This window comes from Neophocaena asiaeorientalis, unplaced genomic scaffold (genome assembly GCF_003031525.2).
Source record: "Neophocaena asiaeorientalis asiaeorientalis breed wild unplaced genomic scaffold, Neophocaena_asiaeorientalis_V1.1 scaffold268, whole genome shotgun sequence".
In the NCBI taxonomy this organism is placed as follows: domain Eukaryota; kingdom Metazoa; phylum Chordata; class Mammalia; order Artiodactyla; family Phocoenidae; genus Neophocaena; species Neophocaena asiaeorientalis.
In genome coordinates, this window is record NW_020173979.1 from 6,843,945 (window position 1) to 6,860,385 (window position 16,441).

Genomic DNA, 16,441 nt, shown 5'->3' on the forward strand with positions numbered 1-16,441 from the left:
CTGGCTCTGTTACCACCTGGCCACTGCATCAAGGCAATACTCATAAACGCTTGGTGCTGGTTTCTCATTCCAGAAAATGGAGAGGTGACACTCTTGGATCCCTAAAGGTTTTCCATATCTAAATTATAAAAGAAAAACCACAGAATGACTTGAGGGTGTAAAGTTATTTTTTTCCCCATATTTAGTTCAATAGGGGATCAAATACGAAGTAAACAGGGGCTTAAAATAAAGTAGAAGACACGCTGCTTTGGACCTTAAGAAGAAACCCTCAACCTCTAGAATAGGGAACAGGCTCCTACAGGAAGTTTGGAAGCTTCCATCACAAAACATTGTTAGGAAGAAAAGAAACTAGTAATCCTTCGTGGGTCAGCTCTTTAGATGGTTTGCTCCTCAAACATTTTTATGTTGCCTATCAGATATGAAGTACTTTCCTGTAGGGGAGGAATACTGCATAGCGTGTAAGAGCAGAGACTGGGCTGAGACTGCCTTGGTTCAAAGCCCAGCTTTGACACTTGGTAAAGTGTATCCATTCTCTGTGCCTCAGTTCCCTCCCTTGTGTAATTGGGACACTATTATTATTTATTTCATAGCATTGTTAGGAGGATTTAATGAGTGAACCCACGCAAAGCTCTTCGACTAATTTTTGGTACAAAGTAAGCACTAAATAAAAATTAGCTATCATGATTATTATTATCGGTAAGGTTCTAAGCCTCAAAGGCATATTGTTTATTTTGCTGACATAATGACATATCTAGGGGGAACCACTTGTTATCACCAGTTGATCAGAAGTTCTGATTATTATAAATTAAAAACGAATTTGTACTTAAAAATGCTGCTTTGGACGGGCTCCTCTCCTCGCCAGATTAAGGCCTTTGGAGGAAAGGATACAATAAAAAGGATGCAGTAAGGAAGAGCTGTAGGAAAAACAAAACCAACCCTGGGGAAGAATAGTTTAGGAGTCTCTGACAGAGACCAAATGTAACCCCAGCAATCACAGTGTAGCAACAAGTTAAAGAAATGCACTAAAGATAAAAAAGAATTCTAAAGAAATCACTCATCTTTAAACGTAATAAAATGAGCTTTCTTTCATGTCTGTTGGGCTTTCAGGCGTTGCTGGGTTAATGACAGGCTATGAAAAAGTAGCAGGGAATCGGCACCCACGAGCCCACTAATCTGCTGTTGAAACTTAAACGGATTTTGATAATGTCAAACCAAATGAGGACGCCAGAGGTGGCGAAGAGGCTTCCAGGGAGCGGCTGCGCTGGAGAAATTCCGACAAGGAGCCTCAGGGGGTTGGTTCTGTTCTGCTTTGTTTTTTTTAATAAATTTATTTATTTTTAGCTGCGCGCGGGCTTTCTCTAGTTGTGGCGAGTGGGGGCTACTCTTCATTGCGGTGTGCGGGCTTCTTATTGCAGTGGCTTCTCTTGTTGCGGAGCACGGGCTCTAGGCACACGGGCTTCAGTAGTTGTGCCTCGCGGGCTCTAGAGTGCAGACTCAGTAGTTGTGGCACACGGGCTTAGTTGCTCCGTGGCATGTGGGATCTTCGCGGACCAGGGCTCAAACCCGTGTCCCCTGCACTGGCAGGCGGATTCTTAACCACTGCCACCAGCAGGTAAGTCTGGGTTTGGTTCTTATAGTAGCGGGGTCCCCCTTCTTTCAGTAGACCCCAACTTCAGGACACTGAAGTCAGTAAATTAGCTGCTCCCGCCAATGAGTACAGGCTGACTTCTCAGTAGTCACACTCCCCCACCAGGGTTTCAGATGCCCCGCCCCTCATGTTCCATCCACCAAAGAAGGCAGTGCACCTGGGTGCTGAAGTATAGGTTTTGTAGCCAGACAACTGGGTTCCAATCCTGGCTCTGGTTCTTCCTTGCTGTGTGACCACCAGCAATTTGCTTAACCTCTCTGGGTCTTCATTCTCTTTTTGTTAAAATGGGAACAATAATAGTAACTATCTCATAGGCTGAGAGTAACAGATGGAAGTACACAAAGAAGGTCCCTAGCATATAATAATAGCAAAATATATGCTAGTTACACTGAATTAAATAAAAGAATGAAAAACGATAAGGGAAAATGTCTGGCTTTTTTTTTTTTTTACCATCTTCATTGGAGTATAATTGCTTTACAATGGTGTGTTAGTTTCTGCTGTATAACAAAGTGAGTCAGCTATATGTATACATATATCCTCACATCCCCTCCCTCTTGCGTCTCCCTCCCACCCTCCCTATCCCACCCCTCTAGGTGGTCACAAAGCACCGAGCTGATCTCCCTGTGCTATAAGGCTGCTTCCCACTAGCTATCTGTTTTACATTTGGTAGTGTATATATGTCCATGCCGCTCTCTCACTTCTTCCCAGCTTACCCTTCCCACTCCCTGTGTCCTCAAGTCCATTCTCTACGTCTGCATCTTTATTCCTGTCCGACTGCCCCTAGGTTCTTCAGAACCATTTGTTTTTCTAGATTCCATACATATGTGTTAGCATATGGTATTTGTTTTTCTCTTTCTGACTTACTTCACCCTGTATGACAGTCTCTAGGTCCATCCACCTCACTACAAATAACTCAATTTCGCTTCTTTTTATGGCTGAGTAATATTCCATGGCTTTCTTTTCAGAGTAAAGGATTTTCAAAAAGACATTGTGTGTATATGTGATATGCATGTATATATTTACATACATGTATATGTGCATATATATGTGTGTATGTATCTATCAAGAGAGAGGGGAGAGTCTAACTCTTCTGGAATAGACTTAACTATGGGAACAAGCTTAAAATTGGGAGTCAGGCTCTGTTTCCATTACTGATTTTTGGTGGGACTTTCTAGAAGCCTGTTTGGTTATTTTATTGATTAGCTTAGTTTATGAAAATCCTACTTTATTTAGTAACACTGAAAATTTTTTTTTTTTTTTTTACAGTATAACAGGCATCTGGTTTATTTATTTATTTTTTACATCTTTATTGGAGTATAATTGTTAGCTTCTGCTTTATAACAAAGTGAATCAGCTATACATATACGTATGTTCCCGTATCTCTTCCCTCCTGAGTCTCCCTCCCTCCCACCCTCCCTATCCCACCCCAGTAACACGGAAATTAAGATCCAGTCAGCTATACCTTCACACTGAAGCTCTTTTATCCTTTATACCTTGCCTCCTGCCAGATAAATAGGTTCTTTCTCTGCGTTTTCATAGCATTTACACTTAACTCTACTGCAGCACTGCTGCTGGGTACTATGTTGATTTTACTTGCCTTTCTAAGTGTCTCTTATTAGACGCTATGCTCCCTGAGGTCAGGCAGGGCTACAAATGCATCTCTGGGTTCTCCGTGGTTTGCACCTGGCAACCCATCTATAAATTCTTATTGAACTGAATCAAGTTTTATCTGACCATCTGATGGGGTATTTTAACAAAACCCCTGTGACTACTGGGTGAAATGAGAGCCTTAAGAAAGATTTACTTTGAAAAGTTGCACGGAAACTGGCTTTAAAAAAAAAAAAATTAAATTCTCTTTCGAAAGCTCCATGGGGAAATTTACTACCTAAAGAAAACTTCCTTATGAATCCTTCTGAAAAACCATGAGTCAACTCTTAATTTATCTTTTGTATAAAGTCTTATAAACAAAAAAAATGAGCCAAGGCAGCTGGAGTCTAGTGTATAGGTCATTGGATTAACAACCAAAAGGTAAGGGTCCTAATCCTGATGCTTTATGATGCTGAACCATTTGTGGAAGGAAAAGGGATGTAAATGCACTATTCTGTTGAAATCCCATCCTTGTTACTAAGCAGCTGGCTAGTTTTAGGCAGTTCAGCTCTCCAGGTCTCATTGTCCTTATCTCCATAAGAGTGGTTTGGACCCAAGGATACCTTAAGGGGCATTCCACCGTAGCCTACTGTGGTCTACAGAGCAAGTCAGGAGGGTCATCTCTGGGTTTGTACTACAAAGTCGCCTATGTGGTGTCCGTGGGGGGAGGGGTTATCAGAAAGTGAAGGTAACATCCCTTTTAACAAACCAGTGATTGCTTTCAAACTAAACTTTCCACATATGCAACTGAATTATTCTTTTGCAAAGAGTTTTCACTTTTCCCATATATATATATATATATATGTGTGTGTGTATATATATATATACACACATATGTATATATATCTGCATATAAATACCTTTAATATATATAAAATTTTCATTTTGAAATAATTTCAGATTTATGGAAAAATTTCAAACAATGGTACAAAGATTCCTGCATATCCTTCACCCAGATTCCATAAATGTTACATACATTTGTGTTCTCTCTCTGTATATAAATATATATTTTTTCTGAAACATTAAGTTATAAACAGGTGGCTCCCTTACCTCAAAATATTTCCAAGTGTTTCTCCTAAAAACAAGGCCATTCTTTTTCAGAACCACAGTACAGTTATCACAAACAGAAAATTAACATTGATACAACCAAATATATCTAATTTATAGATCTTATTCAAATTCGCCAATTGTTACACTAATAGCCTTTACAGCCAAAGGAAAAAAGACTTTTTCTACATACCTAAAAAAGAACCTTCAAGGGCTTCCTTGGTGGCGCAGTGGTTAAGAATCCGCCTGCCGATGCAGGGGATACGGGTTGGAGCCCTGGTCCGGGAAGATCCCACATGCCGCAGAGCAACTAAGCCCGTGCGCCACAACTACTGAGCCTGCGCTCTAGAGTCCGCGAGCCACAACTACTGAGCCCGCGTGCCACAACTACGGAAGCCCGCACACCTAGAGCCTGTGCTCCGCGATAAGAGAAGCCACTGCAACGAGAAGCCCACGCGCCACAACCAAGAATAGCCCCCACTCGCCACAACTAGAGAAAGCCTGCACACAGCAACAAAGACACAATGCAGCCAAAAATATAAATAAATAAAATAAATAAATTAAATAAAAAAGAACCTTCAGAATGAGTGGGCATAACTTCTGTAGCTTTAAAAATAATAAAAGGAAAAGTGAGGCCAATACTGCCTCCCAAGAGATTAAAAGGAAAAGTGGCTTTTGTAAATTGCTACAGCCAGCGTGGGGAACCATCTCCATGACTCTGTCCTTGGAGGTCAAATCCCTGGGCTGATGTCCAGGAGGTCTGTGCCGCCCTCCGAGGTCAAAGAGGCCATCAGCCCGGACCAGGGTCCCGGTCCCACAAACAAGGATCAGAACCTGGGCTCCCGGAGCCATGCCAGCTCTTCTAGGACAAACATGGTTAACCCCTAAAAGGATGCCATCGAGAGTCACTCAACAAGGAAACAAAGTAATTATGGTTTCTACCTTTACCTCCAAGATGGGTGTCGTCATATTGAGAAGTTCTGAGTTCTCAGGAGGCAATGTTGCATGTGGAGCTGGTCAGCCCTGGGTTTGAATCCCAGCTCTGACAACTACTAGCCGTGTGCCCTCGGGCTGATCCCTCCCGCTCTCTGAGTTTGTCTACTCCTCTGTATAATGGGGTTGCTTCTGAGGATTAACCAGAGTAACACAGGACGCGCACTTTTACATCTTTCTATCCAGTTGTTGTGCTGCCTGCAAAACACCTGTAACTATCCCAGATTTGGAGGATAAATATGTGATGATTTATGGATAGTTTATGGTATCAGCTGCCTAGTGCACTATTAACTACAAGAGGGCCCAGGGCTGGAGTGGGCTGTAATGAAACAGACATCTTGCAGAGCAGCTGAAATCAATACACAACGAGTGGTCAGTACATCTGCAGACCTGGGGGGGTACCTACTGCATGAATTAAAGTGCTACGTCCAGAGAAAGCAAAGGCCAGTTTAACACCCAAACTGCAGCTGTTAATGTGGGCTCTAGCTGCTTCTCAGGTGGGCAACTGAAAGGCAGCCATGTGTTTATTTCACAATGATCCATGAATGTGCCAAGCAAGGCTGGGTGGGTCATTCACTCATATTTTCACGCAACGACTATTTATCAAGCGTCGACTGTAGTGCTAGGTAATCTCTGGTCAACATCAAAGTTGGGGTGTCTGTCATATTCCCATGATCCATTATCTAGGCAGCCTGAAGTCTCTGCACCAACAGTATCAAGAACAGAGGAATTTAACACCATTCTGTAATCATTCTGTGTGAGTCCGGCCACCACCCTTGGGTTCTAGGCAGTGAACAAGCGTAGTGTCCTGGCAAACAGGATGGAGTCCAGCCTCCATCCCCCAGAGCCGTGGCTTCCATGTCCAACTTTTCTTTATATCTACGAGCTGCACAGTGAAAAGTGGAGATGGTGATCGTTTTGCCCTAAGAAGCAGATGCTTAAGACACATTGCTTCTTGCGGGTTCATCTCCAGCTTAAAGATGAGATTTCTGGGATTTTGGAAGCAACGCTCTAATGATCAATTTCACAGGACAGCCCACGTCTATAACTCCACGGAAGATTGCTCATGGAAATGTGAAGCGATTGCCTATTGCAGACACACGTACCTAAACTTCCAACCAGTTAAATAAGACTGATGTGGAGCAAAACAACAGCCTTCCATCGCCACATTAGAAGCTAATCATTTCAGAAAATGTTGCCATAATTCATTTATGGAAACAGCAAGACTATTCCCCAAACAAGTGATAAAGGGAACGGACTCACGGTCACAGCACGGAAATGAAGCCTCGTGTTAATACTTCCTAAACTTAAACTGAACTCTGGAGGCACCCTAGCATAAATCTGCCTTGCGGATTCTTCTGCCTCACATATTTTTATCTATTGCAAATAAAGTTGAATTCAGAATATTGCTTCAGTCATTACACCTCGTTTCCATTTATTTGGGAATCAGGACAACCATCTGTGAATTCTGTTTAACCAGAAGATAGGCGAAAAGATTCTCCTAAGGACATGAGATTCACTAGCTCGTCTGAGTCAGCAGCAGCCCAGGAGCCTTCACCCGGCTGTTGCCTGTCTGTTCTTCAGGAATAGACTTCCATCCTGAGTGTCCACTGCGGCTGTTACAGTATGCACAGCGTCACACAGCAATAATGATTTTTATAAAATCCTTCAGCACTCAGAACTACACATGGCCTTTCTTTTGAAACCTCAATTCTTCATCTTAGACAAAAATGGCCAAATCTCTGCCACTCAGGGTGTTAATAGGTATTTATACATCTGACTGTTCAGGTCAACATGCTTCTGTATTAATAAGTAGTTCAGTTTATTAGTATTATTTATAGCAGCTAAAAAATTTATTGAGTGGTTACAACTTGCCATGTAGTCTCCGGATTCCTTTATGATTTTTGTTTCCTGTTTTTCAGACAAGAGGACCACAGGAGTAAAGTGACTCGCTTCGGATCACACAGGTCTTAAGTGGCAGAGCTGGGATCAAAAGCTCTGTCCGACCGTTTCAGAAACCCACGTATGTAACCACTAGGCTGACTGCATTTCAGACCCTGGGCTAAATACAAGAGAGACAAAGAGAGGCGTATCCAAGCGGATAGCAGAGACCAAGCTCTGGGTGTGCAGGTCTCTGAAAGAGAAGCATGCCAGTGAAAGTCAGGGCGAATGTGGCAGGAAGGGAAACTGGATCTCATTATTAATACCTATGTCAAGCCACGATGATGCCATGTATAACAGAAAGTATGCAACTGGGAACGGCTTGTGGAGGGCAATCAGAGGTTGAAATCCACCAACGTGATGCACTAAGTGGTACCCATCTGTAACAACGGTAGAATAGCACGGCCTCCAAAATGAGGGGAGTTGTTGCATTGGTATGTAGGTCGTCGGTATACCTGCCAGTAGATGTGCAGTATCTCAATGGCTGGCTCGATCATAATGACCCCTTGTCCTTCTGGGAACTTCAACGACTTTGAAAAAGCCCCATGTAGGGAAGTGATCATTTTGGAACCCTGGGTTGTGTTCATTGAGAGGCTGATGAGAGCCAGAGGAAGAATTACCAACCTCCCTGCTAATCTGGCTCCTAGTACCATACATTAAGCCAACTAGTAAAAATCATTATGAAGTTTTTGCTGAAAGGGCAAGTGTAGAAAAACATGTTTCTAAACAGAATAACAGTCTTTGCCATTTTTTTCCAACTTGCATACCATCTGGAAATTCTGATTTTTTTTTTCAAAGGGTAGGAAAGAAATGTGCTCCAGGCACAAATAAATGTTTACAGCTGAGTTATAAACCGAGAATGGTGGGGCTTAAAACAGACATGCCGGCAGTGATGGAACTCAAGCTGCAGTGAGACAAATAACGCTGCAAGGAGCTGGCCAGCTCATTTTCGCACATTGGCCCTTTGGAACGGGAAGTCCTGCTTCCTACTGACCTCATCAAGCACATGGTTGAGAAGAAGTCTTCATCAGGGTTCGTCCCCATTCTTAGAGGGTAAAGGAAAAAGGTGAAGTGGTAGGATTGTCTACCTTCACATTCCGAAGGCAGCCTTCGCCTTTGGAAAATACAGCACCTCATAAGAAGTGGCAGCCTGTGGAGGCTTGTTAAGTGGACCGACCAAGGGACGTTATGATGATGTCAGGAAAAACAACAAATATTCACGGTTCTCTTATTAAGTATCTGATATCACACACCATATTCTATAAATGACATCTCCTTATGGGGGACAGCAAGCTTATGAGGGGGTACCATTTTACAGATGATGGCTCAGGGGCCGAGGGAGGGCAAATGACCTGTTTACATCCACACAGCTCCTTAGTGATGGAGTTGGTGTTTGCATCCAGTCAGACCAACCCCAGAGCCCTGTAGTATAGAGCATCTGTCAATGCGAAGTTATCCGAGAATATATTATACCCAACATTATGTCAAGAAGGAAAAACTGATATATTGGAGTTTTGTCTTTCTCCCTAGTCTCCTGCAACTTGTAGTTACAGACAAGTCCAAGGAAAGTAGAAATGGGTTTGTACGTGATCAAGACTAGTCAGCCAACTTTTCCTGTAAAGGGCCAGACAGTAACTATTTCAGGCTTTGGGGGCCATCTAGGCTCAGTTGCACCTGCTCAACTCCATTGCCAGAGTGCAAAAGCAGCCAGGGACACTGAATGAACGTGGCTGTGTTCCAATAAATCTTTATTTGCAAAAACAGGGGGCTGGCTAGATTTGGTCCATGAGATGCAGTTTGCTGACCCCAGATATAGAGGACACCTTGAATGTAAAATGAGTGTAGGTTTTGAGAGTGACCCATGAAATTCTACTCGGGAGTTTATTCTTTCTTAAGATCAGTGCACAAATTGGCTACATACGACGTGCCCTTTAAAAGTTCTTGTATATTTTGCCTCTGGACCTAGCCAATCAAACTGGATTCCCTTATGCCATCTGACCAGGTGAGAACACTGTACTGAATCTTCGTTCTCAAGGCTTGTCTAATCCCAGATCTATAGAAAAAGTGTTCCGTGCTCTTGTAATGAAGACGTATGAGTTCGTTCCTTTTAACATAGAAATACGCTTGAGATGGTGAGTGATTCTGGCAGTCTGTGGGCTCCCCTTCCTTGATGTGAAATCCAACGACCAAATCAACCACGTTAAGTTTTAATTGAAAGACAGAATGGAGAAAAAATAAACCGTGAACAACAACAAATGGAAAAGGGAAGACAAAGCCCAAAGAACATATATTCTCCCAACCAATTAATCAAGTGCTTTGTTTCTACTAACATATCAGAGTGTGTAGGCTGCCCTGTCTATTAGACTCCTTTCCAAATCTGAGCAGTGTAAACACTCCTTAAGACCAGGTAATGAAATCTCTATCGATGTGCCATCTTAGATGGGACTCACATGCCTGTGTTTTGCTTACATTTTAATTTGCTTCTGCTGGACACTTACCTAGTAATTGCTTAATAACATTAACCTCCCTGGCAATGTGTGGTGTATCTTGATTAAAACATTATCGGAGTGAGGGATTATCGTACAGCACAAAAAAATGGAGAGGGTGGTATTTAATTAATTTATTGCCAATATATCTTGATTGTCTCTTTGAAACACTGGAAAAGTAGTCGATTGGAATTGATCCAGGTTATCTAAATGTATAGATTTGGATTGTGCAGAGGAAGTAGGTCACTGGGTAAAGAAATTCAAACGTAGGATCACCGCCTTTAAAAAGAGTTAGGCGGGTACAACACACCATTGTAAAGCAATTATACTCCAATAAAGATGTGAAAAAAAAAAAAAAAGAGGCGGGTGTGTGAAAACACTAACCCTTCTAGTCATTTTTAAAACCAAACTTCACAACAACTTAAGGAGAGATCTGATCTCTTCGGTCACAGGAAAGAGCACTGTTTTGGCGTTCAGAAAGAAGACGTTCTGAGTTCTACTTCAACTTTAAGCAATTTCAAATGCTCAGACTTTATCATAAAAGTCCTCCTGACAAAATTCACTGCACAATGACTTGGTAACCTCTTTTCTGGCTCAGAACTCATTTGGAAAATATTCTGCTATGTGTGATGTTATACAACTCACACAGTATTTTCAAAAGCAGGTGGCCTCTGAGGGGAAAAGTTCTGGCCCTTCCAAAGACACCATGGAAAATGTTTCTTTGTTCATTTAGAGACATCATACTCTTAGCTAGGACCTGTTCTTTTCCGGGAATCTTCTGTCCTGCCGGTGGGGTTGGAAATGAAGCTTAATCACAAATGGGAGGAGAGGCCGACCTTCACTTATGGAAGTTCACGCCTATCAGTGATTCCCTTTTGTGAAGAACGCTATTTAAAAAGTGTTTGTGCGAATTCCCTGGCGGTCCAGTGGTTAGGACTCTGGTCTCTCACTGCCGAGGGCTCGGGTTCAATCCCTGGTCGGGGAGCTAAGATCCTACAAGCTGCGAGGAGCGGCCCCCCCCCCAAAATTGTTTTTTAGTTAAAAAAGCGTGTGTATGTAATCTCAGTAGGTATATGGACGTAAACTACATCCCTGTGCAAAAAAAAATGCATATTCACATTTCAAATGTGTATTCTGTGCTCTTTTCAAAAAATGGAGTGTTGATTTGCAGATTAAAGGACATCTGTGGATCAAACATAACAGAGACCCCCAAAAGCAGTGTTTCTCACAGAGCAGCACCACGGACATTTTGGATGGGATACTTCCTAATCGTAGGAGGCTCTCCTGTGCATTGTAGGCTGTTTAACTGCATCTCAGCTTCTCCCTACTAGATGCTGGTTGCACCTCTTCTAAACGTGACAATCAAAAAAGTCTTCAGACCTTGCCAGATGTGCCCCCAGGAGGCAAAAACACGCCAGCTGAGAACCACTGCAGTAAAGGCAACTGAAGTTACATTTACAGGGGGTGTCAAGCCCTGGAGATGCGCAGACGCCAGCAAATCTGGCTCCTGGCTTGTGGGTCAGTTAAGGTAAAATATACTTTTCATTTTCAGGTCCAGTTTTAGTCACTCGATAATGGAAAGCATATAATTTCATCCTCAGGTAAAACTTTTTCATGCTTACTTAAAGGTAATTTAGTGTTATGATTAGGATAGATGAGGAGAACGACTCTTAAAGCCTCGAGCAAAAGACGACAAAGTCACACTTGAAGCATTAGGACAGCTCCGGAGAGGCTAATTTAAGCAACGTTAGCACCTCAGGGCTGATTAATGTACACCTCTATGGGAAGATGATTCTGGAATATCCTCTGTGGAAAATGCCTGATCTAGGAAAAACCCAACAGCTCCCTTAAAGATGCACACGTCACAGACCTGAGTTCAGATTTGTACCTGCCTACTTGCTGGATTTGGGGTAAATTTCTAAAACATCCTGGGCCCCGGTTTCTCCAAGATAATTTTTCTCCCTTTAGGGTTACTAAAGTTACACAACGTTAAATCTGGCACACAACAGGTGCCCAATAAATGTTTCCCTTACCATTGCTGAAATATCCCTGTGGGGTATTTTAAGAAATGTCGGGTGAACTGCCTAGTGTGCTAAGAGGCAGAGTGAAGAATTCTGTGTTTGGAGAACCCTTCTGTGCAATCTCTTCTGTCTGTGATTTCCATCCTGAGTCAAGCATCCTCCCCTACCCTGCATGCCAGCCTGCCTAATGGTGCCATTGGCTGCCATTGGTTGCCTCTTAATTGCCCCACGTCCCCACTTCCCCACGGTTCTGTTTTTTTCTCCTCTTTCTTAGCACCTTGTTAGCACCTATTTTTTTCTTTCTTTCCTGCAAAAGTACTGCTGCCTGATTGCTTCAGTAAACATTTCTATTGTCCCCTTCACTGTTTTGCCAAGGGAAGCTTTGTTCCCGAGTTGTCAAAACTCCTTTCTCTTCTCCCCCGAAGCGGAACAGCTCCGGGTCTTTTCTCTTTCATGCCTTGCCAGGTGGTGCTTCCTCCCTGGGGAAGCTGCATCTCTCCCCTGGGGAGAGGGCTCTAGTCTACTGGCCCGTGCCGCCTGCCGCTCTCAGCTTTCCCCATCAGGCAGGACTTTCTCCTGCTGCTCCCCAGGCCTTGAGATGCTTTCAAGCAGCTCCAGACCCTGCCGGTCGCTGCAGAGAGCGTAGGGGTGCACCTGGCTCTGAGCGGGCACCGCGCCAGCTCCGAGTGGCTCCAGCCAGACACAGCTCACAGACAGGAACAGCAGACAGCTTTGAACGGGGTTACCTAGAAAATGCAGGGCTTTTTTCCCTCCCCTTTTCTTCCCTTTTGCATACCTTACAAGATTCGGATTAGAAAACCTGAACCAGGTGGCGAGAGCTCTGAATTTTCCTGTGGCCTCAAGAGGGCGAGCTGCGGCTGTAACCTCACCTTTGCCTCCAGATGGCGCTGTTGTCACATCATCGTTTCCTGGTAAGCCGGTCCTTATCCCATTGTTAAAGGTGTGTCCATCTGCCGGCTGGAGTTGCCAATTGAGTCCGAGCAGATGCATGGCTGCAGGAGAGACAAAGTAATGAAAACATGAATAGAGAATTCAGCAATGCAGATGTCAAGGGGGAGGGCCAGGTGCCTTTTCCAAACGACTGCCTTTGAAGGAAGCTGCAGTTCAACACTGGCTTGCCCCAGGCCTCAGGGATTAGCTAAATACCGAAGGCAAGTAGATCTGGGTAGTTGGGTTTCCTCTTCCAGTGGAAAGGAAACAACAGCCTCAGGGGGAGAGCATCCCCAGTGGCAGGCGGAGGAGGGAGGGGAAAACAAAGCCCGGACCTTCCAAATGGTGCCACCCTAAAGGGGAAAGTGCCCCTCTGGAATCACTGTAAAGGGCACTCTCCATCCCTCCCAGCCTTTCCTGCACTCCGGACAGAGCTGTTTATAGACTGGTGGTCCAGGGGCGTTGAAAAGAATAGTTTCCCCCAAACTGCTCACAATCTAAATCTGTTTCAAATCAAGGCTCCCCCCGCGGGGCCAGCCTGCTGGTCTGGTGCAGACGAGACTATACCTGTGCTGAAATACCAACGCAGCCTCCAGTATCTGCAGTAGTACTGGCCCACGGTAAAGCCCACCTCCCTGTTTCAAACTTGAAAAGGATTTTTCCGCTCCAGCCCTCTTCCTGACAAGTGAACATCTTCTGAGCCTATGGTGGAAAAAGCTTGGGGGTAGTGACGGAATGGAGTCCTTTTCTGGAAATAGTACTGCGGTGATTCACTGTCTCTCTCCCTCTCACCTGCCCTATCTCTACCCTCCCCCACAGTCCAAGATGAGACACAGAGTTCTGAAGCACTGCCTCTTCTTTGCTAAGCAAACAAGCGCGCCTACAAAACTCTCGTTTTACTCCCATACAACCTCCAACCTCCAGACACCAAACTTCCTTCTGGTGGTCCTTGTCACTCTGTTGGTGCCAACTGCCCGCGTCCCGGTGAGTTGAGCTAAGCCAATATCCCCCTATGTCTGATGGCTCTTGGTGAGCTGTTCTTACTGTGTGGAGCGAAAGGCAAGTTCCACACACCTGCCTTCTTTCAAAGTCCGTATCTAAGAAATGCTTCCTTTGTGAAAAAATAAGGACTTCCTTCCCCTGCATATTTCTCAGCCAGGCAATAACCACCACATGTCTGTCTGGCATTTCAACCAGACACAGGCTGATGCCTTTGCTACGTTTCCAGCACTGCAGGAGGGAAAGGGCTGTTGACAGGGAAAGGTTCCTAGTATGAGGCTAGGATGGGAGAAACAATTAACCACAGGAAACGCAATTAACAATGCTTAGGAAATTGTTCACACAGCAATTAATTCTGCTTGCTTACCACCACCTAAAGTCAGGCTGCATTCTTTTAAGGTTAAAAACCTATCTTCAAACCTTACAGCTCAGATTGATGGCCATGGATGAAGGTGGCAAGGCGTCCCTGCGTGTACATCTGCTTTTTCCTTATACACATCCCCACCTCAGAACCAAGTTTTCTTTCTCTACCTTACTCCGAAGTGCAAGGCCCACTACTGCAACTCTTCGAGATGATACATGCTAATAAGAGTAAGTGACATTTACTGTACACTTTCTGTCTGGGTAACACCTAATTTTCTCCTGCAGTTTATCTGTTCTATGTAGGTCACTTAGTTGAAGAGGCCAGATTCGATTGCCTCAAATAATGACATATTTTCACTGTACAGAGGTCAGGACATGAGAACTAATCGTGGCAGCTTCAAGAGAACGATAGCTTCTGATTTGTAATTACCAGGTGAAGGGAGCCGAGGAATTAGCTATTTTTAAAAGATTTCCAAAAAAACATACTATTGGGTTATCGGCGCTTGCCTCGAGCCAGCTTTGCTGCTGCACTGGAGATGCGGTTCTTTCAAGGAGGGTCTCTGTGTTTTAACAGAGACACAGATAGATACTGCAGATCCAGCTGGGGCCCAGGCCTTACAAAGCTTTGATTTTTCATATCTAGAAACGGAAGCGATGGGTCCATCAGGCAAAGATGACAACCTCCCCAGCGCCCCATCAATATGAAAACTCTTGTCAAAACTGCTCCCCTTTCCTGGTACTCAATCTTGTCATTCCAAGGTACAGAACATACTGCAACCATCAGCTTTGGGAGATCAGAGAGCAAGCAATACCCCGATCTTACTGGATATACCGAGGGCGTCCACGAAACGGTGGTCTCCGTTTGCAAAGACGCCTGCCCCCGCCTTGCTTTTTATCTTGGGTTCCGTAGCATCTCTTTATTTAAAAAAAAAAAAAAAAAAACTATTCTGAAAACAAGAAGACCACAGATGGGGTGAGAAGGGTTCGGGTCAGAGTACACAAGTAACTTCTCAGACGACTCCCAGAAGTGAAAGGAAAAATAAGAAAGTGAGATGAAGATGGAAAAAGGACAAAAGCCAAATCCGCGGTGCATAAGCTCTGTCCTCCCAGTAGAAGCAATGCAACTCTAGTTGCAAAATGAAACTCAAGTTTGGGCATACTTTCTATTGTTGAATTGAACATTAAGTAAATAAGTGAGAACTATATCGGGGTACAATCACCTCCTCTTGGTTTTTTTTTTTTTTTTTTTTTTGTAGGCGGGGTGTTGTGGGGAGTCTGAAATAGGCTTTTGTTTGCACTTTTTATTTTTTTCTTGGTCAGCTATTCCTTGTCTCTTCCTTCGGTAGGAAATGAGAATATCTTTCTGGCCTGTGGGGATGGACTAAAGTGTCCTTAGGATAAAGACCCAAGGGAGCTGTGAAGTAAATGAGTTTCCTGACTAATGAGAATTCTGTTTCTCGTTCTGCTACTGATTTGCTTGATGGTGGGGGCTGAGAAATCAGTCTCTCTCTCTTTACCTTTTGTAAAGGTTTCCCTTTACAGGTAGGATAATAGCTGCTTAAGGCCAGAGGGAGGTTCAGCAACTGCCCCCCCCCACCCCCGAAGATTTATTGATAGCAGAGTATCTTGAACATAGAAGGTGCTCCATAAGTGTTCATTGGAATCAGTAATGATACATGCGGGCAGATGTGAGGGGCTGGATTGTAGGAAATGATACTCTTTATAAATAAAAAACACATAATACAGGGGGGTAAAGGATGGAGTGAAACAGTGCTGGCCACTATATGGAGGGGTCTGCAAAGAGAAGCTTTCTGATGATTAGAGTATTAATACCTGCTGCCAGTCCTTGGACCCCTTCTATGGCCAGCACCGTGGTAGACATTCTACAGATATTATCTCAAGACCCGCAGCTTACATTTGAGGCGGGTGCCGTCATCATGCCCGTTTCACAGACGGGGAAGCTGGCGACTGTAAAGTTTGATCACGGGGGGCTTTTGGAATACGAGGAGGATTACCGTGGGAGGCAGTTGGCTGCTTCATACTTCATAGCGATCTGGTTACAAATTCTGGTTTGCAGTGGAATCTCGGCAAACCTGGTCTCTTCCTTGCAACTCATGATAATCTCCCTGTGGTTGAGGAATCGCCAATTTTGTACAGTCAGCACCCCGTTCCTGAGGGGGGGGAGGTTACATCATAGTTCCTCACCTTATTAATCTCACCACACACGCTGCACACCTTTTCCTTCTGCCACATCATCAGCCTGGGTCTGGAGCGAGGACAGCACGGTCCAGAGCCATGGCTGACCGGTGATATAATACAGAATGACTGGAGAAAGGAACTGTTAC

The 16,441-nt window shown here is 44.1% G+C and overlaps 1 protein-coding gene across 1 annotated transcript in view; it reads right to left on the minus strand.

Moving 5' to 3' along the window:
• The window catches only part of TENM2 (teneurin transmembrane protein 2), a 979,370-nt gene that overhangs the window by 213,807 nt on the left and 749,122 nt on the right, over nucleotides 1–16,441 (minus strand). The window contains exon 6 of the mRNA XM_024753416.1: nucleotides 12,674–12,796. Coding sequence (XP_024609184.1) covers nucleotides 12,674–12,796 — 123 coding nt within the window. The remainder of the gene's footprint in view (nucleotides 1–12,673; nucleotides 12,797–16,441) is intronic.